This window comes from Siphateles boraxobius, unplaced genomic scaffold (genome assembly GCF_051911475.1).
Source record: "Siphateles boraxobius isolate OS27281-9 unplaced genomic scaffold, OSU_SipBor_1 18, whole genome shotgun sequence".
NCBI lineage: Eukaryota > Metazoa > Chordata > Actinopteri > Cypriniformes > Leuciscidae > Siphateles > Siphateles boraxobius.
The window spans coordinates 11,006,963-11,030,415 of NW_027508788.1; the positions used below are offsets into that span (position 1 = coordinate 11,006,963).

The window sequence follows — 23,453 nt, forward strand, 5'->3', positions numbered from 1 at the left end:
AAAGAGACTTAAAACAATAAAATTAGGGTTTTTTTGAACATCTGGTTCCATCATCCCAAAGTCATTTTTTTGTATTTTTTTTGTTAAATGACTGAAATAAGATTAGTGGTTTAGACAAGCTTAAGATATATATGCGTTTTATTCTACGCTTTAAAATACATCAACAGTATATCACTTGACATTTTGTAAAGATTGCTTTTGTCTTTAAAGAGACGGTTGCAAACAAGTAACTTTAATGGGACTACAGAGATTGTCGGGAACATTAACACTTTCCCGCCCATTGATGAGTTTTTTTGGCAATCCATGTTTTCACTCTTATACGGTAGGGGGCAATGTTATAGTACAGCACCTCGGGATCCAAAAACAAGTGAAGAAGATCTGTGTAAACCAGAAGGAATGGATAGTAGATTGCTTACGCACAAGTAAGCTAGCGTGATCATCAAACATTCAACAGCATATAAATAAAAACTGTCTAACGTTACCAAATGAAATGTAGAAACCACAAAGAAGTAAACGACTGTGCAAGCTTTGATGGTGTTGATGGACAAAAACATGATTTTCTCAGCTTTTTTAACAAAATGTTGTTGGAATGAAACTTCTTTTTCAACGTCTTTTGATATATTGACTGTTCACATATTAATACAACAAAATATCCTGGGGGCCATGAACGTTTTGTGAATATGATCAAAAATGCTGGCGCTGGCTGGTAACTGTTTTTAGTAAACGAGGAAAGAGTTAAACATCATCACAAAGAGGAAAAGTCATCTACACTATAGTCAGCTTATAGTCGTGCTCTTGCAAACTATTTTAACTTAAACTTTCCTATTTGTAGATTTTAAATAAAGTTTGAAAGAGCTCAATTTCGGCAATAATCGAAGTTACTGGAAAAAACGCAATTGGCTTCTTGTCCAGGCAACCAGAGTGATGCAAACTTCCGGGTTGGCCTACAGAATTAAGTCATCCCTGCAGCACTCTATTAAGTAAAAATGAAAAATACTTTATTACTAAAAGTGACATTGATCTATCGAAGGTATTGCGGGGAACAGGAGGGTCAAAACCCATGTATACTGACCCTCAAAAGCTCCCAGGTGTCATTCCTGGAGATCCTCAGAAGCCTATTCCCATCCTGTCATCTTCTAACTACTCAATGGAGAGCAGTTCCAAGGACCGCAGCCTCAGGGGAAAAAGAGGAGAGCATGGGTTATTTTACTGGCTTTTGGCGCAACCGCTGAGACGTGCTTTAGAGACTCTTTTTGGAGGCCAGCGGAGAGGAGAGGGTGCCGCAAGTGGGGATGCTGTTGTTTTTGGGCCTGATGGAGCACTCGGAGAAGTCTGGAATGAGGAGATGTCAAGCACCATGCTGGGAAAAAGGCTGAGGAAAGTGGTGCAGAACTACCAGGTGAGCGAAACTGAAAGACACCTTAAAGCCTTTACTATATAAAAACAGTAAAAAAACTGCAAGGACTGCTGATCAGCAAGGCATGAAGTCTCTTCAGTTAATTCATTTAACATAATCCTCTGAGGAAGAAGCTCTACTGCCATCAGTGTACATGATTATATTTCTTAAAATCCGGAAAACATTGGTTATCAACTCAGGTTGGTTGCGTCAAAAGCTTACGCCCCCTGTAGGAGCTAAATTACTAGATGGCGGTGTGCCTCGGTGGTGCAGGTGAAAGCCACACCTGTTCCATCACATGGTATTTGAGCCAAAATTGGGTTGAATCAGAAAGGGACAGGTGGTGGGAATGAATGGTTCTTACCATAGAACCAGTGCATTGTAAACACATCTCAGTAAATGGACAATACTTCAAATGGATACCGCTGTGTGCATTGTTTGTTTTAACTATGCATAAAGAACAACTTACCACCTTTCCTGGGCTTATAGGAAAGCCAGCACACCCCCCATCTTACTCTCCTCACCATAAGATGTTATTAGATGGGTTAATTTTGTAATTTTGTCTGGCTCAATCAAACAATGGTAGGCGGAATTAGTGTAAATAGCCTCTGCCACCAAGGTGGGCTATTTGCACTTGATGTAAATAGACTCTCTGAGATACAAAACCCTACTACTTACTTTCCTACCTTACTTTCTTGTAATAAATGTGATAAACCAATCTAACATAATCTGTTTTGTTTTCATTTTAGGCAATGAATAAATATGGAGTTAAGTACCCTGGACCTGCAGCACATCGTCCCAAACTCAGTGGCCCTGAACTACTTTGTCAAATCAAGGAGATGGTTCAGGTTACAACTTTAACACCGGATATGGAGCCATTTTCTGGTTTGCCCTGGGCCTCTCAGTTACCTCTGCATCAAATAACCACTGATATTGGCCCGTTTAAGACCTGTGCAGTGGTATCATCTGCAGGTTCTCTCAAAAACTCTGGATTAGGAAAGGAAATAGGTAATCCATTATAATTCATAACATAATCTGGATCTATTTCTTTATTCTTTTATCTGTTTTTATTATTATAAATTATCACCTTTGTTTTACATTGCATTGATGACAGAATGTTTTGTTTTAAATAATCCTATATTGTTTTGCATCCAAATTATCAATTTAAAACAAAAAGATTAAATATTTTTCAAAGTAATTTACATCATTAGATATTACTTTAAGGTTATATAATAAAGTATTTTGGCTTGAATTTCCAGATATAAAATAATATATTGTATGTATGTGTGTGTGTCATATATATATATATATATATATATATATATATATATATATACACAGGGGTGCACATAACTGGTGCGCATGCGTGGTAAAAATAAACAACGTGCAGCAGAAAACATGCAGGGAAGCGCTTTCGAGTACCATCATTTTTGGGGACAGGGACACGTTTACTTGCTGGAGTAGGATTTTTCGCCATCTGTGGTAAGAGGGCAATCATGATTATAAGTGTGTTCATTTCACTTCAACTTAAAGACATTTAATTTCAGCAAAGTTTAATGTTTGCAGTTTACAGTTAACTCTTGTGCAAACCTCTTATATAATATATAATAAAAATAAAATAATAAATAAATAAAAATAAAGATTGAACAAAGAACCAAACTGTCACGATTTGGTCTTGTCTTTGTCACGTTTCATGTCTATTGCTGCGTCCCAATTCGCCTACTTATACTACGCCCTAAAAGTATGTACTCTTTTTGTGAAGAAAAAGTACTTACTTTTGAGTGTGTAGCAAAATAGTAGGCAAGCTTTGGGACATACTACTTAGTCATCTTTAACGGACAGATCTGTCACGTGCATCCTGTCACTGTAAACTGCCCTGTCAATCATCTTATCACAGTTAAAATCCTCCATTCAATCTAATTTAATTTCTTACCCGATTCGGAGAGAAATTTAGTCGCACGTTCATCTGCCAGTCGTGGGTCTTTCATGTGGAGACTCTTCTCATGTGTTTGCAATTTGAATATAATGATGCATTTAAAAGTTAATGGCTAAACGTATCTTTACAAAAGTTCACAATGCTGCTGCAGGTGCAATATAATGTAGACAACATTGAATAAATACATTTTCATCAGGTCAGATACTGATATTTAATCACTCAAACCCCTTTATCTAAACCTCTCTACATAACCGTCAGACTTGCGCATCCTCCATGTCTTTAGTTTTTTAACACTATTAACTCGTATTTGTAGTTCTAACCGAATCCTCGTCCAGCGTGCGATGGGTTGTGGGCAATATTAGCTGTCAGAGTGTGCATCGATCTGCACTTCGGATTCTGACCGGAAATAGTAGACCATCCGGGTATCTTTGGAACACTTGTTTCAACATACTACGATTTGGGACGTACTAATTCTATTTTCAAATACTATTTAGGACGGATAGTATGTGAATTAGGACGCACCACTTGTCTTGTTTCTGTCTTGTCATGTGATTCCCTGTTTGTCATGTGATCCTGCCATGTGTCTTGTCATTGGTTAATCATCTGTTCATTGTTCACAGGTGTCCCTTGTCTTGTTATTAGTCTGTGTATTTAAGCCCTCATATTTGCCATGTTTCTTGGTCAAGTTTTGTTTCCCTGTAATCACTGTTGGTAATGTTCATGTTAATGTTTTTGAGTTCTTGCCACGCCATGTTTTTGTTTTATGTTTTGATTTTGTTATATTTATAAATAAACGGCACTCGGGTTCTCTTCAAACTTGCCTCCGGTGGATCCCCTTACACAAACAGATGCAACTTAAAAGTAAAAATGATTCATTCATATTAAAAATTAAATATTGTTAAAGGGATAGTTCACCCAAAAATTAAAATTCTGTCAGTATTTACTCACCCTCATGTTGTTCCAACCCCCGTTCATCTACGGAACACGAATTAAGATATTTTTCATAAAATCTGAGAGCTGGATCACTCCTCCTTAGGCTTCAAAGGGATTGAAACTTGTTCCCCGAAAAGTTATTAAAGACATCGTTAAAATAGTCCAAGTGACTACTGTGGCTCAATCTTAAGTTTATCAAGCGACGAGAATACTTTTTGTCATTTCCTTCTCTGTTGGCCTCTAGCCAGTTAACTTAGTATGATTGCGTAGAGCTACGTCACACGTAGGCTCACTATTGGCTGACGCTGGTCATGTGTGTGATGCGTGTGACGTACAACAACAGAAGCTTACGCTATATCACTAGTGAACTGATTTGAGGCCCAGAGAGAAGGAAATGAATAGTTGAAATAAAGTCGTTATTTTTTGTTGTTTTTTTGCGCACAAAAAGTATTCTCGTCGTTTGATAAACTTAAGATTGAGCCACTGTAGTCACTTGGACTATTTTAACTATGTCTTTAATGACTCTTCGGGGCTGGCAAGTTTCAATCCCTGAAGAAGCCTATGGACTAGTATGGAGGAGTGATCCAGCTCTCAGATTTCATCAAAAATATCTTAATTCGTGTTCCGAAGATGAACAAAGGTCTTACGGGGTTGGAACAACATGAGGGTGAGTAAATACGGACAGAATTTTCATTTTTGGGTGAACTAACCCTTTAAACATGGTGTATAAGAAAAATAAAAAAATATCCGTATGATTATTATGATTATTCTTTTATGGTTATTTCTATGATTAATCCTTTTAAACATTATTCTTGTATTGATCCATTTATACTTTTTGTCAATTGCATCTTTTAATATCATATACTCATAGTTATACTCATATTCATGTGTTCTATTCAGACCAGACATTTAGTTTACTTCCACTCTGACAAATATGTCTATTTGTGGGCTAGACATGCTATTTGTTTTTTCCGTTTTCTGCTCAATGTGGTATCTTGTTTAGTCTCACATTAGCCGATCGTAGCCTCCGCAAAGTATGCGTTTCCCCCAGTGAGCCTTCTTGCACAGACTCTGTGCAAATTCAGGGAGGAAGAGGAGCAAGTCTTGCTAGTTGCCCCTTATTGGCCCAACTGGGCCTGGTTCCCCGAACTTGTGCTCCTCTTGACAGCCCCTCCCTGGCCCATTCCTCTGAGGGAGGACCTTCTCCCTCAGGGACGGGGCACCGTTTAGGCACCCATGTCCAGACCTCTGGAATTCTCCATGTATGGTCCTTGGATGGGACGCGGGGGTTCTAGGTGATCAGTCAGTCGTAGACACCATCACTTCTGCGAGAGCACCCTCTACGAGGCATGCTTACACCCTGAAGTGGAACCTATTCGTTGAGTGGTGTTCTTCTCACCGAGAAGACCCCTGAGGGAGACTGAATCTGCCTCGCTCCCACTCTATACCCTCTTGGGACTTATCTCTGGTGCTGACCGCACTGCAGAAACCTCCCTTTGAGCCACTGCAGGCAGCTGAGTTAAAATTCCTGTCTTTAAAAACAGTTCTCCTGCTTGCTTTGGCCTCCATCAAGAGGGTAAGGGACCTGGACGCATTTTCGGTCAACGAATAGTCCCTGGAATTCGGGCCGGCTATCTCTCACGTTATCCTGAGACCCCAGCCTGGATATGTGCCCAAAGTTCCTACCACTTCCTTTCGGGACCAAGCGGTGAACCTTCAAGTGCTGCCCCCGGAGGAGGCAGACCCAGCCCTGGCTTTTCTCTGTCCCGTCCGCTCCTTGCAGTTATATGTGGACAGAATGCAAGGACCTCAGACCAGCTCTTCGTCTGTTACGGAGGCCAGCAGAAGGGAAAGGCTGTCTCCAAGCAGAGGTTGGACCACTGGATAGTGGATGCCATCATCTTGGCGTATGAGTCCCAAGGTGCACCTTGTCCCCGGGACTGCGAGCTCACTCCACTCGGAGTGTAGCCGTTTCCTGGGCGTTGGCGCAGGGTGCCTCGCTGACAGATGTTTGTAGAGCTGCGGGCTGGGCGACACCTAACACGTTCGCTAGATTCTATAGCCTACGTGTCGAGCCGGTTGCTTTCCGTGTGCTCTCTTCACATAGCCGCTCGAAGTGTCGGTTTGCTGCGCCATTCCCCTCTAATGGACTGAATACGTTCGCCATTCTTGTTCCAGTCGAGTTCCCCTTCAGCCGAACCCTGTTGAGTTCCTCCACACCCTTTCGGCATTTGACGTGGCGGAGTGTCCGATACTAGGCCTACCACTCGTATGCAATGGTGGAACTTGTGCTAGGCTGGGTCCATATGTTGTGATCCCTATGTCGATCCCATATGTGTATTCTTCCACAGTTCGCCTCCCTGCGGCGAGCCCATGTCTTTCCCTTGGCAGAGCTTGCTCTGCCGTCGCTGGCTTGTTGAGTCTCCTCCCTTGTTATAGGCTGGAGCCACACCAGTGACATTCCATATGTTGTACTGCCCGGTAATCCGCTCAGTCCATATGTGTATCTCCAAGTTACCTCCCTGCGGGCTGGATGTAGCTTCCGTAGCGCATCTCCTTCCATCGAAAGGGCAAGCTTTCCCAGTGTTATCCAAGTCTAACTGAGTGGGTCTAACGGAACAGCAGTGACTTCCCTGGCCTAAGCCCTGTCCCATCTCCAAGCTCTCAACGGTCATACATTGAAAAATAAAGTAGAGCAGTGGAATGAAAATTTTTTATTTTCCAGTACATCATGAGAGCTTATTACTTACGAAACGTATTATTTACTTTTGCTAAATAATTTGCTGAGAAAAGTGATGACGACAGCTTGTAGGATAAGTGTGCCACGTAAAATGTGAGTATCAAGCAGCATCTCCAGGTGCTCCCTTGAGAACCAGACCAAAAAGTTATGTGCACCCCAGTATATATATGTGTGTAATATGTCATTCTTTGATATTATAAAAAATTGGTTGATTTTATGTATGAATGAGGTATTATTACTAAAAAGAATTCTTGAAATCTAGATACACATGATGCGGTGATACGGTTCAATGCCGCACCGACAACAGGCTTTGAGAAAGATGTGGGCTCTAAAACAACAGTGCGACTGATCAATTCCCAGGTAAATTGTTTGCTAACTCGGGAAAGGTTAAAATGACGCGTAGTAACGATCTCTTAAAAGACCATAATTTCTGTTTATTGCATAGGTAATGGCATCTGAAGACCACCATTTCCTCTCCAGTTCTTTGTACAGTGCAGGGATTTTAGTGAGCTGGGATCCTGGCCCGTATTCGTCTGATCTACGGGAGGTAAGAGCTCACCATATTTCACTGTCAAGCATTTGGCAAACTCACAAAATTCTAAGAAACTTGCTTAATTAGAAGGTTTCACCACAAAGTCCTAGTTTGATGACCTGTAGTTTTTGAACCCCTTGACCACTAAGCCACTCCTCGTTAGTATAGTGGTAAGTATTCCCGCCTGTCACACAGGGACGAGACCAGGATATGATTCCCCGATGGGGAGATGCTGAGCTTTTTTCTTCTTTCTTCCTAGCACAAGTCAATAATACAATTTCTCCATACTGCTGGACAAAATTAATATCAGAACACCACTTGGAAACAGTACTTTTCATGATCTCAGGGGTTACAACAAAAACAAGCAACAACATTTTTTTCCTCGGCCAAACCCCATTTCACAGCCTGTCACACCCAGTTTAAACCCAGCAGTTTTTTCTTCTTGTAATTAGAAGTATAAAGAGAACATGCTTTACCTTCACAAATTAAATACTCAAAGAACATTTGCATTTAAAGAAATGCCATTTTGAACTGCATTTCTATTATTTACTCACTTTTATGAAATTTCAATATTTTCAATCTAATGCTTTTGCAAGACAAAAGCATTTTCTGTGATGTAGTCATACAAATAATTAACCATTTGCATAACTATTTATTTCTCAAATAAAAAAATCCAACAGAGCTTTTGCGGCAAAGTGAGCTATCACAAACAATATATTATATAATATCTGTTTTTAACCTAGCTATTATAATAATAAATTCAGTTTTAACCTGAGCATTATAATAAGAAATTATAATTCATGCTCTAACTCAACCCGTTAGCACTGAACAGAAGACGGAAACTGATAGCACCAGCATCAGAACAAAAAGTGCATTTATGGTAGGGATGGGCATTTCAAGCAAAAATTATATTTGGTGACCGCTGGGATTAATTATTATATTATTATTAGAAAATCGCACCCCTCCCCATGTGTTCACCGGTAAAACGCGTTCGCTCAAATTCCGCTCCGACATTAAATTTCTCTGTGCTGTAGGCCTACTATACGTGTTGTAGCCCTGTTGTAGCCAACACATTTAGTTTCATATGTTGTTTAAATAATATAATGTTATTTTTTAATTTCATCTATGTTGATTATATGAAAAGTGAGCAGCATGAGTAAGAGCAGATCATTAGATGCGCAATATATCGGGAGACATATGGAGTGGGTCAGACCTGATTTTGACCACTTCATTAAGTTTTGTTTTGTATAAAGCCTTTCTTTAAAGTGAATTTCATTTTGTATAATTGTATCTTAATTTTAATTGATGTTTCATTAACTAATTGCCAGGATTTAATAAATGAGAAGCAAATATAGCAGACAATATAATCAGGACATGCAAGGCGCCTGCGCGATCACTTGCATTGCTTGTGAACTGGAGCTCGTCTCATAAATGAACCGAAACTCAGCGTATAGGCTACTTCACAGGCATGAGAAATATATCTATAGAAAGCTTGAAATGTCTACTTTTAAACAAAACAATTCAAAACGAGATTACTTTCTTATGTAATGCGTATAAAAAGTGCATTCTTTCTATAGGCGCATTTACTACATTTGGACAATTCTATTTATTAAACATGTAGAATACTTTCCAAACCGTTACATATAGTATTATAAATGTTGTGTTCAGACGTTCATGATATAAAAAATAAATATATTAGAATAACTTTTAAAATGGAGTGAACAGGGAGCAGGAATGGAAAACCCAGAGTGGATCCAGAGCGGAGTGATTACAGAACGCTTAGAGTGGAGAGAGGAATGTGCTTTCACTCTACTCCAGGCTTTGATCACATCCCCCTTAGCAGGGTGAATACACCTCGTCTCTCCTTTATTTAAGACCTATTCAAACTAAAATTAAGACATTTATTACACTATTTGAGAAATGTAAGCCTATTTACGGCCTTAAAATTATAAAAAGTGAATTCATCACAAATTACATAAGTAAAATGGACTACAAACGGTTTCATGTTGACTCTAAAATATATATATATTTTTTTTTACTAATATTTGTAAGCATTGTAGATTACATTAACGAAATTTGGGGAAATTTAATAACCCTCCTTTTGTTATGCTTTCAGTGGTTCAACAAGACAGATTACCCAATATTTAAACAGTATCAGCGATATCGACGCTTACACCCTCAACAGCCATTTTACATTATACACCCACGGATGGAATGGCAGCTGTGGCAGCGAATACAAGACAATATGGACGAGACTATACAAAAAAACCCACCCTCATCAGGCCTGCTGGGTAAGTTTTATTACGTTTAAAAAAAATAAAACAGAAATCTTATCATAAATGCTTAAGAAACCACAAACTTTGGTCATGTACACACTGCAGCAAATTGTCAATTCACCTTTTAGTGTTTAATCCTGTTCTGTACACACAGTTTAGAAATTTATGGAAGCGACAATCGCATTCTATAACTGAATTAACTCCCCAAAAATGCAGGTAGTGACAACCAAATAAAAAAAAAAGATTCTAAGCCGTTTACGTAACCAAGCTGAACAACTAGTTGTTAATGACCTATTTAAATGCAGATAAGAGATAACATTTAGACCCGAACCTGCCTTTGTTAATAACACCATAAATCTGATCACTTTGTGAGCCAAGCTCAAAAAACAAGCCCCAAAATGAAATGAGCTATAATATACGGGCATGGCAACACAGCAAGAACACATGCTCTGTGAAGCAGACTTCCAAGAAGAGATGAAACGGTATGAAAGTTTCATATTGTGGTTATAGGGGCCAAAATTATCATGGTTATCAATATTATCATGGTATTGTGCTGGAAATGTTCAAGTCCTGATACATGCTGAAATCATTTCACCACGGTTTATGTCAATGACAAAACAAAACAAAAAATTAGCAGCACTATGCACTCTTTGTTTGCACAAACATTAAAATAATGTTGTCCGATAAAGGCCGGATTTTTAAAAGAACAAAGAATGATCAAAATGGAGGCAGGGCTGATGACTCCAGGGGGGCCGACTGACGGGTGCGGAGCAGGTGGGCGAGGAGGCCAGGGTGGAGCCAGAGAGCCGACGAGCCTAAGCGACGCTGAGGATCCGGCGGGACATGGCGGCGCCGTTGGCTCTGGTGACTGAGGTGCAGGCGGGAACACAGAAGGGCACGGTGGAGACCGAGGGAGTGAGGACCAAGGAGAAACAGAAGGGAGTGAGGAGTCCAACGGAGCCGGGGGGACGAAGGGATGAGGCGTAGCAAGAGGAGTGCAGTCCAGAGGTGAGGGTAGGTCGACGAGCGATCAAGGTGGATTCGGGGTGATGAGGGAGCCTGGTGGAACTGGTGAACTGATGGGCCACGGTGGAGCTGAGGGAGGTAGGAGCCAAGGTGGAGCTGATGGATCGATGGGCCGAGGTAGAGTCCTGGTTGCGGAGGTTGGAGGCGGTGACCGGGCATCCACCGACCAGGTTGGAGCTCCAGGCTGGTAGACCCGCGGCGACTCCACCTCCCCGAAGGGGGGCTGAGGGGCTGACAGGCAGTGGTGGAAGAAGGGTTGAGAGCTAGTAGATGGGAGGAGGTGGGAGAGGGAAGCTGGGTGGGAATTCAGACTCCGATTCTGGCTCGGGGACAGACTCAGGATCGGAGACAAACTCAGACACACAGACAGAAGACTCAGGCTTATGGACAGAAAACACATGCTCGGGGACAGAAGAGTCAGGCTCGGCAGGACTGACGTGAAGCTCCGGCTCGGCAGGACTGACGTGAACAGTCTCTGGCTCGGCGGGCATGTCGAGAACAGGCTTGAGCTCGGCGGGACGAGACACTGGACGGGCGGTCTCGGTGGGACGAGACTCTGGTATCAAGGTTTATCGTCAAACCGGTAACCGTTTCATTCCTAAAGGTCCGTTCACACCAAGAACGATAACTAAAAAGATAACAATAACAATAACTATATTTGTGTCCACACATCTTACGCGCTGCAGTTTCAAAGTGTGTACAACGTCATTGAACATGTTTTTGCTGTTCTTGTTGCATTTACACAGCTTTAACCAGCAGATGTCCTCAGCATGCTATGTTTTGACTGAAGCTAGTGTAATGATCTAATAATCTAATAGTGAATATAGCTGACGTATTCAATATAGTGGAATAAAAACAACACCTAGTCTTTTTCACCACAACTTCAAAGGAAGCTAGAAACGAGCGCTGGATAGCTGAGGTAATAATTCTCCCCATTTATTCAGAGGGTATGAACAATTGTTTTCCATATCCATTTTTTTGAAAAGGGTTTTGACTTCTCAAACAGAGAGGATTTTTTATGAACCTATATTTTTTCCTTCTACCTCCATAGGCACAGTTTTAATGATGTCCCTCTGTGAAGTGGTACATGTGTACGAGTTCCTGCCTTCACGACGGAAAACTGAGCTGTGCCACTACTACCAGCGCTTCAGTGATGCTGCCTGCACCCTAGGTGCCTACCACCCGTTATTATACGAGAAGAACCTGGTAAAGAGGATGAACCAGGGGTCTGACCGTGACATCTATACATATGGTAGAGTCACTCTCCCTGGGTTCATTAAATTAAACTGCACCCATAGCTCCACTTCCATCACCCAGTCAAAGACATAATTTGAGGGTGAACTGATTTTCTTGTTACACTTTCAGAAAGTAAAAGTAAAGCGCATGATTTAGTCTACAACTGCAACAAGTATTCAGTCTGGTGTCTGAGATCAAGAGTCAGTTTACTGGTGGAGAATGAAAAACTAACAAACTAAACACTAGGAACTTAATTCACATGGACACAAAATGCTGAATATAGCGGCAAGTTCTGTATATGTGTAAACTACCATCCTTCAATCCCTAACTAGTCCCATAGGGGTAAATTCATACTGTTTGCTGTTAATTAAGAGAAAAAAGATCTTAACACCACATATCTGCCTCTCATGTGAGATGCAGCCACTGACTTTTAAACACTGCATATTGTGACACATTAAAGCACTGATGAAAAGAACTGATGAACAGTGTTGGGGGAATGCATTACAAGTAACGGGATTTACGTAATCAGATTACTTTTTTTCAAATAACTAGTAAAGTAACAAATTCCTTTTAAAATTGCAATAAAATATCCGGGTTACATTTTCAAATAAGTAACGGAAGTTACTTTGTTTTCCCACCTCTCCTGTCCCCATGTTGAGAGAAATCGGGAGTTCGTGCAGAGGCGTTGTGTGCACTGTGTGAACATGATGGTTATTAGGGATGCAACGATACCAGTATAGGGCCCGATACTGCGCTTGTGTACTCATAAAAATGCTCAGATACAAAAAAACTATACCATGCAGCATGTGTACAGTGTTTGTGTCCAGACAAAGAAACACTGACAGCAGTGAGTATAATGGGGATAAAAGAGAACGCCGTCTATGAAGTAAATGTATCTAATTAGTGGAATATTAAACAAAATAAAGTAATGCCTACTGAGCAGATTAGCGAAAAACTTGCAGTAGATTGAGAGCGCAGCAGCACAGAGATGCGAGCTTGTCGAGCGCATACCTTTATCACAGACATCAGTGGGAAGTTTGTAGTTCGGTCGGATAAGTAAATGGCACCAGAGAGAGAGAGAGAGAGAGAGAGAGAGAGAGAAAGAGAGAGAGAGAGAGAGAGAGAGAGAGAGAGAGAGAGAGAGAGAGAGAAAGAGAAAGAGAGAGAGAGAGAGAGAGAGAGAGAGAGAGAGAGAGAGAAAGAGAGAGAGAAAGAGAGAGAGAGAGAGAGAGAGAGAGAGAGAGAGAGAGAGAGAGAGAGAGAGCACACTTCTGTTGCATGCTCTTGATTGCTGATCGTTCACTCAGTACACATGCATCATTTGGATTAAAACTAAATCGTATATGCAAGTAAAATATGAACTGTTATGTGATTTATGTTACAGGAAGTTTGTAGGTCAAGAAGTTTCAAGCTGCCACAGACAGCGCACAAATTGAATTGCCTTTTCTTTCATGTCTTATGCTTGAACGGACAAATTCCCACAAAATTATGTCCATCATGGCAAGTATCCTGGTAAACATAGGTGGATATAGCTTAATGAGCGTAAATAAAGAAAACACATGTACAGTAGGGCAGGCTATATAATTTAAAAAAATGTTTTACTGTTAAATCAAACTACAAAATAATCACTCACTGCTATTGACTGAATTACTTTTGTAACTTTATTAAGAATAATCTATATTTAATTTATACAGTGATTAATATGCAGTATTATTTCACATTTGATTACTTTATTCAGTTTATGTATCTGTAAACTACTGTTAAACCTACCTGAACCCCCCCCCCTCCAACAGCTGTTTATTTAGTTCGTAGACTTTCTTTGTTCTATTGTATTCAGATGTGCTATTTGTAATTTGGTTATTTGTTGTTATTTAATTACTTACTTGTCTTTAATAATGTTTTAAATTGACATTAATTAAGCTAGTAGTTTTTGCTGTAGAATCAACATTGAAATGGAGAACTGTGATATTTCACTGGTGTCTAAACATTTGAACCACTGACCCAATCCTCAGATCCAAATATGTGCTTTGCAATTAAATGACAGATAAATTATGATAGAGCAATAGAATGAACAGTGAAAGTAACATAAGCTCATACATTTTACCATGCTTAAGCATGATAATAAATAAAGGAAATATATATTTACTAAAAAATTAAGCCAACTAATATGATTCATAATCTTTTGGTTTCTCTACTCAATATACAAATTCAGAGAAAAAACAGGTATCGGTATCAGCCAGTACCAAAAATTAAAGTATCGGTATCGGACTCGTTCTGGGAAAAGTGGTATCGGTGCATCCCTAATGGTTATTGTAGTTCTAGACTAAATGTGAGTTTTTGCTCAAAAACAGATTCATTATTCCTCAAAATGAATAAAAACAGTGAAATGCAAACCAGTGAAAGGTTTGAATATTACACAAACCTGCAATAATTAAATGTTAAATGACACAAATAAATGTATTAATCAGTGTCTTTGCTACTGACCTTCAATGACTTTAGATAAACATAATATTTGGGTTTAATTTACTTTGTTTTTATTGCTGAAGTAAGAGTGTGTAACTACTCCAGAATGGCAGCACAACTGTAAGGTTGCTTTGAGCTGCGCCCTCTACAGTACAGGTGTGAAAAGGCCTTTAAAAAAAAAATTTGTAATAAAAAACAAGCAAGCCCAGCCCAAGTGAGAAAAAGTAACGCAAAATTAACACAACCTATTACTTTTCATAAAAGTAACTCAATTAGTTACTTTATAGGGAGTAATGCAATATTTTAACATTACTTTTAAAAGTGACTTTCCCCAACACTGCTGATGAACATCCAGACATTTTACAAACACACAAAAACTACATCCAGATTATTAGACAAAATAAAGCTCTTTGTTAGAAAGTAAACAAAATTCTGTCCATAAAAGTGTAGCGCGCAAAGCTCTATGTCCAAAGCCAGCCTGTCGCGGTCATAATGTGCAGGTTTTCGATTTATGCAACTGAAATCCTAGCACATCATTCATGCAATATTGTAAAATTATTTGCCAACACACACATACTATTAGCAAAATAATGCTTTTAATCAATGTATTTAATGAAAGCTGTATTTCAAGGCCTGGAGATCTGTATGCATTCAGTATTTACACTGTGACGCCTTTCCTCTCATAACACTCTGTAACCAGCCGTAGGGCCGTGGAGAATGTCCTTGCATGCTTTACTGAAATTGCACTATCATACCTGTGATAAACTTGTATTTAGTTGTATTTATGAACTTGGTGAGAAGGAAAACCGAGAACATGCATGTTTGTCCTGTTTTATACAGATTCAATTTCAATGTAAGCCCTTAAAACACAAAATCAGATATACTTCTGCATTTTGTGGAGGAAAAGGGCATTAATTTTTAGTAGTATCGTTTTTATAATGTTTATCCAGAATGTGTCAATGTATCTCATCCATTTCTATTAACTCAAACACACAGATTACATTATGTAAATACCGAAACATAAATACTGGGTCTAGTGAAAGATGCTAGTATGAATCCTGAATGATCTGGGGACAGGACCTAAATAATCATATATTATCCATTTAGAAACAGACTTTCTTTCTAAACAGGCTTTATTTTTTTTTCCTTTAAGCTAACATGAAATTGACCCCATTTGCTTTCAAAATCAAAATATCATAACTTTCTACGCTTCTGAATTGTAAACTTGTATTGTGAACTGAATTGTTGAAATGTGAAATGCTTTTTTCTCCCTTTTAAACCTTATTTATATTGTTCTTAGCTTTTTTTCTGATAGAGGAATCTTTATATGTAATTTGTAGTGTTATGGAAATTAATTATTTAGTGATGAGACTGCAACGAAAACCAAGCCCACATGTCTTTGAAGTACTTTATCCTTACAAGAAGGCCATTCACAAACAGACATCAGAGGTTTGCGAAAGCTGCGCCGACCTCTTGTATACATCACTCACACCTCACTCTGGTGTTTTCATGTTGTTAATTGAGAAAGAAGATCAATATAAGGAGACAAAAATCATCGCTCATTCTCTAGACCAAATATGCACATATAACACCTTTTTGGTTGCAGAGATCCTTTCAGCTCATACAAGCTGACATTTGAAATAGCACACAGTACATACTCATTTTCCACTAAGATCAGTTGTCATGCAAGCACATACATTACATGAAGTAAAATGATTTGCAACCACAGTAGCATACAGCAGATTAGTATTATAAATATATTTAGAAATGAAATTAGTTAGCATTGACTGTATTTTTGACTGGATAACAAATAATTGTTCATTTATAAAAAGTCTGCACACTAGACTACTTCAAGTATAATTCAGATGTGTCTCTCGTAAATGAACTACTTTGTCATGTCTTGCATGGGTAAACCAATTCAAATTAATCAAACTAATCTAGGCTATGCACATGTGAACAACTGTCAAATGTATATAGGTTTTATTTTTTTATTTATATTTCATATGCTTCTCCAATGCAATGACAAATTTATTTTAATTTTTCAAGAATCATCCCTTTAAGCATTCTGTCGGCATAAAGAAATTCTTTAAATTGATTTACTCTTTGTTAATATTCAAATGCCAAAGTTATTGTACATATAAAAGTCATTCACATGAAGCGTGGGACTTGATGGACTGTGACGAAGGTTGTAAAATGAAGCATGACTGAACAGAACCTTTGTGTTTTTTGGATAGTATGTTACTTGGATGACATCTAATAATGTCCTTCACTTACAGCAGATTGGAAAGAGCCATTTCACCTCATTTGCTATTTTAAGTTACTGGAACAGATACAGATTTAGATAAACCTGGCTTAATACATGGTTTACAACTTAAGGCTATTACTGGTTGAACAAGTGGAACATTGTGTGCTCTAAAAAACTTCTATTTCTCCGTTAAAGGAATAGTTCACTTAAAAATGAAAATTCTGTCATCATTTACTCACCCTCAAGTTGTACCTGAAGATATGTTGAAGAATGTCAGTAACCAAACATTTGATATAGCCCATTGACTTCCATATTATTTTTTTTCCTACTATAGAGAGCCTAAGTCTCTCCCCTTCCGGTGAACCACCATGGGACCTTATTTCGGAAAAATATTGTATGGTAGTCAATGGCGAGAGACAACAAATATTTGGATCCTGTTTGAATTGTGCCCTGAATTACACATATGATGTTTGTCAATTTAAAAGATACATTTTTAAAGTCAAGAAAGTCGCAGTTTGATGTAAAACTGTTTAGGTATAAGACTGTGAAAATACATAATTACAAAGACTACAAACCCAAAAGGCGCGCATGTGACGTCATACCTTTTCTCTCAATGAATGAAGCTAACTTTACTGAAGCTAACGTCTGTCATTTTTTCTATAGTCTAACATTATAATCGTTACGTTACGCCGTCATGCCTGTGTGTTTTGTACCAGACTGCACACACACAAGCTTGGTGACGTACATAGTGCGAGACGTGTAAGGCCGTCTAACTCGATCCAATGGCGGTATTCGAATTAGCGGTGAAGGTCTCTGCGTGTTACAAGTCTTTTCTCATGGCAAAGTATTTTTGGTTAAATACAATACATTTTTTCATATGTATATACTCGTTATTTCATCTGACTCCATAAATGAAAAAGGTTTTAATGATATCTGTGCGTCATTAAATGTGAGCGAATGTTTTACTATTCTATTTAAACTCTTGAATGAAAATAATGTCAAATTCATTTATAATAATCAAATATAACAATTTAATATGTCAGGTAAATGTATCATTACAATTTCGTAATCAATGCAAAACATCAAATGCTCTAGAACAAAGAGGAAAAAGTTTACCCGACAACAAATGAGTGAGGCTGAGAGTCTCGCAACTCTCAGCCTCACGGGCCGATCTCAGATATAGAAAAGGCCCCGAGCTCTCGCTGCGTTTCATTATATACCCAGACCTCATTTCAAATCTAAACATCATTCACAGTGGAAATTTACCTGTAAGTCACCATTTGCTAGCAGTGGAAAATTAGCATTATTCAGTCAAATGGTCAGAAGGTGTTAACTCAAAGACACACCCTCCAGTGTGGAAGATGTTTCTAAACTTCCTAATAACTTTATTACCTTTTGGTTTACTTCTCTGGGAATGAGACATTTGTACCAGTCGCACCGAGACATTTCAAATAATACCAAACATGTATAAACCTTGATCATAATGATTGACATTAAACCATTTAGATTCTTGTGTGAGTTTGGGAGATCTCTGCCAGGATGAAGAATGGGGAGAGAAATGTAGATTAAGATGAGGGAGGTGAGACCTTCGTCTCAATAGTGCATGAAGGGGAGTTCAAATGTTAATTTCCTTTGTTTTCTCAGAGAGTGGCCCTCTCTTAAAGTCCTTCCAGTTTTTCCAGTCTTAGAGACGAGAGATGTAGTTCATTGAGCGATTTTCACATAAAACTAAATGTTAATCTGTTTTATGACAAACTGTGACATTCTTGACTTTCATAATTATCTTTAAATTGACTAACATCATATGTGTAATTCAGGGCACAGTTCAGACGGAATAAAAAGATAATTTGTCTCTCGCCATTGACTACCATACATATTGTTTCCGAAATAAGGTCCCATGAGCCGGAAGCGGAGGGGAGGGACTTAGGCTCTCTATAGAAGTCAATGGGCTATATCAATTGTTTGGTTACCGGCATTCTCCAAAATATCTTCAGGTACAACTTGAGAGTGAGTAAATGATGACAGAAATTTAATTTTTAAGTGAACTGTTTTAATATTTTTTTAACTTGCAGGTGAAGACACTGTAACGAGACATGGCTTACAAATCTCATCATGAATGACATTGATACATTTAGTGAAATTGTTACTGAAAATCTCTCAGCATGGCAACTTTTCCATTTGATTGGTTAACAATCGCAAGTGTTCTTCCTATGTATAAATAATGTGCCACCATAACTTTGTCAGTGTTATTGTTTCAATGATATGCTGTTTATTCATTACTGTACAGTACCGTGGTAAAGTTTCTAATGTAATGTGATAAATCCTATTAACTGACAAACTTGTTTCTTAAAACAAGAAGCAATTTATAAAATAGGCAATTCTGCCATTTGTATCAAGAACGCTTGATACCGTAGTCAAGCACCGCTTTAAGTACATCAATTAAATTCTATTAAAATCGGAATACATTTTAATTTAAATTTTCACTAAGATTTTAAAATGAACTTTCTCATTTTCTCTTAAAAAATCTCAACATGTACATATTATTAAATTACATTATATTGCCTCCTGGCAAACGTACTAAAAAAGCCTGCCTGTCATATTCAATGCAGGACAGCACTTCACTGCAAGTATTAAAAGATTAATAAACAACTACTGCCTACACTTTAATTTTGTCACTTTCTTCCAGGGATTTTAATATGGTGTAATATGAAAAAGAAAAAAAACCCTAATAGGCATATACAAAATTCACGCCTATCTTTATTATAGAAAGAAAAATGTTTGGTCTCCCCGTCGGGGAATCGAACCCCGGTCTCCCGCGTGACAGGCGGGGATACTTACCACTATACTAACGAGGAGCCCCATGATGGATCACAGCTGAATAAGCATCAAATACACAGTAATAACACGGTAATAATCATTACAACAGTAGCTGGTTTTTAAGAAATAAATGCAAGGATTTATCTACTTTATTATTTTATCTATGCTATTTTAATTAATCTTACTGACCTGGAACTCTCAAAAGAACATGAAAGGCTTGTCTATCTGGCGTAGCTCAGGAGTTCACTGTGTAAATGGAACAAAAACAGCTATTTTTCAAACAGCCATTGCATTTTAGCACACAGGAAATAAAGGGAATGAGTTATTTTATTACTCTTTTCACTGTTTGATAGGTTTTACAATGATTATACAAATTTGCATTAAGACATTACAGAAACAGGTACTAGTTACATTATTGTGACAGGTATAATCACTTTGTTTTATACATACTTCCATTTTTGTGTTGTATATTCCTTAATGTCCACTTAATATTGAATATTTTACGTGTACACAGATTTCTGAGTCTGTTTTCTTGTAAAGGCACATGTATTTGGCCATATTATTCTGATGTTAGAAAAAGTTTTTTAAAAAGTGCATTGAAAGTCAATGCTGTAGTAATATATTATTATTACAGTATTATTACATGTTAATAACATAATATTAACAAGGCGAAAAAATTTGCATCTCCCCGTCGGGGAATCGAACCCCGGTCTCCCGCGTGACAGGCGGGGATACTTACCACTATACTAACGAGGAGTGGCGTAGTGGTTACATGCTTTAGGCTGTATAATCTGGATCTAAGTCTTTATGGATTTTCAATGTCTAGTTAATGGACAATTAGAAGAATGGTATTTACCTGTCCTGCACTGCACAAAGAAACTGAAGAGTAAATGGTGGTCTTCTGATGTCATTACCTGTACAAAAAACAGACATTTATGAGCTGCGATCACTGTTTGTCGGATTCTGATAACTGTTTCTCAGTTAGAAAAGGAAAAGAAACAACTAGGAATGAATCACGTTTCGAATATGAGCCATGCCGAGCTGAGATACAACTATATGAGGATATATTACACTGAAAATTAATAAGCAAACTGGCTCATTAAGTCAAAACATTTCATGAATTTGGCACACAACATTTTTTAAGAAATCACAGAATTTGTGTTTATACAAGTAAGTTACAAACATAAAACAAAACATTTCAAAAAGTACAATTTCTTTTTAAAAAACAAAATTTTTAATGTTTAAACACCGTTTTTAATTTATGGACAAAAAGTGAGATTTCAATGATAATTTTCACCTCTGAACTAGAAAATGTCTGCAATTTCTATTTCAGAAATCTGGTCAGCTTAATATATAATATTTTAGACTAAATAAAATTATAATAATAAATTAGTTTGTTCTTGTTTTATACAGTATTTATTTACTCTTTGGCTTTTTTTTTTTTTACATGTTTCTGAAACAATTGTTGGACTAGTGCGCCGCCCAGTGGTCAAGTCAGTGCTTTGAAAAATGTAATAGGCCTGTTTTTCTGCTTTTTATTCAAGTTTGAATTTATTTATTTTATCATTCATTAACAGTAGTTTTTAATGCATTATAAATGGGCGTTTTATGATTTTAAATATGGTCTGCTAAGTTTACGAGATGTCACACAGTGTAACTAATGCTCATTACATTAGTGTGAAATGACAACAATTATATAAAGAATAAGTTAGTTCTCAGGGTATCTGCACACTTTTTAAAGTCAAATTTAGGGCTTTTTAAAGACCCGAAGAAATCAAAAATTAATACTTTACATTAGGGGTGCGCAATATTGACTAAAATATGTCTCGAAATTTTCAACGTTTTGTTGATAATAATTACTGGTACCAGGGCTGGTTAGGCCTGTTGTTGACAGCTGATTCACGAAGATATTCATATTTTTCATATTCAGTTCACAGCAGTGACAGAAATTAACATTTTTTATTAACAATATTAGCAATATTTGCAACCTTAAATTGATTTCCAGGGGCATTTTCACCAATATATGGACTTTAAAAAAAAACTTAAGAGGTAGGCCTATATGTATCACCTTTTATATGTAAAATTCTAACGTTAAAACTAAATTATATTAGAATAATAACACAATGCCACTGTTAACAGTTAAATTAAATAAATAAAAAATGAAACAACTTAACGTTACCCTTTCATAAAAAATGAAAAGAAAAACATCTCACCGATGGCGCCCTGCAGCTGAAACGGCTTCAATTTGCCGACTGTCGCTGAAATGCAACAATATGACTTAGCTAATATGACCTGCACACGCTCAAAATTAACTATATTGTGGATTTTAACAAGATTAGCCCAAAATTGGAAACCTGTGCATTTAGTAGGCCTATGCTTAAAAATATTTTGATGCAAACATGCTAAATTAGCTCAAGCTTTTTTTGTGTGTGTGCAAATACTGGTCTTCAAGTATTGATCGTGGCAAGCCGGATCATGGTTTACCTACCCGAATCGTACTGTAGCCTACTGTTCTGTAGGCTACCGCTCAGTGGAAACGAGCCATTAGACGTACGAACATGTGTAAACAGATGCCGGTTGGAACCGAGACGCAGGAAAGAAGTCATTCAAATAGAAGTGTCTTTTGCCCCACCAAACGGAACTGCACACTGACTGTTTCCACACAGGTCTCACGAAGTCATCCCTTCTGCCCATCAAATGGTAAACGATGTATCAATATAGACTAAATACAAGTGACTTGAATACTATACTTACCATTAATACTACTTTTGGTGCTGGTTTTGTGCAGTACTTTGTAGTCAATTAACACCCATTAGTTCAACGACACAGATTCAGATCGCTTCATAAACATAAATTCGTCTGTCCATGTAATTCTAAAACGATTTAATTATAAATGACCGGAAAATTACGCTCCACTTCACATTGTCCAATGCAATTTGAACTTGTTGTGCCAGATGACGATTGGTCGGTGTATTATACATGACAAACAGGCTTCAATTAATTATGTAACATTTTACAATATGTGATGTGGATTTTAATTGAATCGACACAAAACCTTTTATTATTGTGAAGAAAAAAAAGTTGAAAAATTGTTTGGTTTATTTTGTTTCCTGCCGTCAAGCCATATTTGGCTCTAGAGTGTCGGTTCTCGAGCAGACTGTGGGAAACCTATGTTTACACTAGTCCATTTTCATTTTAAAACGCATAGCTTTTGCTACGGTTATGCCTGCCGTCCACACACACACTACTCCGGGGTTTTAGACCCTCGAAAACGGAGACTGACCCCGTCAGTCAAGACCTATTTTTTTACAGTCTATGGTCAAGTCAAGACCGAAGCAAGAAGACACGCGCAAGGCGCAACTTGACGCAACCCATAGCAACGCGTTATAGCAACGACACCTCAGACTGACAGAAACGTCAAATAAACGTGAATTTAGGCTACTTTCGTTTTTTGCACATTGTCATGTTAATTATAATCAAATGCATTTTGTTTTATTGACCACAACAATAACATTGATATTTGTTTGAGAAGGGCACTTTGGATTATTTTGAAATAGGGCAGGGGCTCGAGCACCCAAAGCCCCCCCCCCCCCCCCCCTCTGCACGTGCCTGCTCTCCCGTGGCCTCATGGGATAGTAAAGTGTCCATCATATGCACACTTTAGAATCTCGCCAGAAGAAGTAGGTCATCCGGGTAGTTTTTGCCTACTCGTTTATGAGTACTGTGAATTCGGGCAAACTTCTTTTGTCACATACTGTTTTATGCCTACTAGTAGGGAAGTATGTAATTTCGAATGCAGCCGATGCGACTGCAAGCAGATTGAGTTAAGGACCTATAGGCTATCAGCCTGTGC

At 38.1% G+C, this 23,453-nt stretch overlaps 2 protein-coding genes, 1 long non-coding RNA gene and 2 other non-coding genes across 6 annotated transcripts in view; 1 reads left to right on the top strand and 4 right to left on the bottom strand.

The window, feature by feature from the left end:
* st6gal1 (ST6 beta-galactosamide alpha-2,6-sialyltranferase 1) overlaps positions 1-19,444 on the top strand; it is a 32,146-nt gene extending 12,702 nt beyond the window's left edge. The window contains exons 4-9 of the mRNA XM_077233489.1: positions 1,031-1,399; positions 2,146-2,404; positions 7,268-7,365; positions 7,451-7,552; positions 9,654-9,828; positions 11,891-19,444. Coding sequence (XP_077089604.1) covers positions 1,031-1,399; positions 2,146-2,404; positions 7,268-7,365; positions 7,451-7,552; positions 9,654-9,828; positions 11,891-12,168 — 1,281 coding nt within the window. The 3' untranslated portion in view covers positions 12,169-19,444. The remainder of the gene's footprint in view (positions 1-1,030; positions 1,400-2,145; positions 2,405-7,267; positions 7,366-7,450; positions 7,553-9,653; positions 9,829-11,890) is intronic.
* Positions 1-23,453, bottom strand: part of tpst1l (tyrosylprotein sulfotransferase 1, like) — a 72,443-nt gene that overhangs the window by 30,627 nt on the left and 18,363 nt on the right. The gene's annotated exons all lie outside the window — the stretch shown is intronic.
* LOC143741126 (uncharacterized) lies at positions 236-21,880 on the bottom strand. Of its 2 annotated transcripts, XR_013204945.1 has the most exons (5): positions 21,814-21,880; positions 20,457-20,514; positions 19,790-19,846; positions 1,073-1,174; positions 236-378 (listed from the first exon to the last, which is right to left on the bottom strand). It is a non-coding gene; the product is annotated as an uncharacterized LOC143741126 (long non-coding RNA). The 2 variants fall into 2 exon arrangements; XR_013204946.1 differs by lacking the exon at positions 19,790-19,846.
* Positions 19,567-19,638, bottom strand: trnad-guc (transfer RNA aspartic acid (anticodon GUC)). Its single transcript has one exon. It is a non-coding gene; the product is annotated as a tRNA-Asp (tRNA).
* On the bottom strand, positions 20,285-20,356 carry trnad-guc (transfer RNA aspartic acid (anticodon GUC)). The gene has a single exon. It is a non-coding gene; the product is annotated as a tRNA-Asp (tRNA).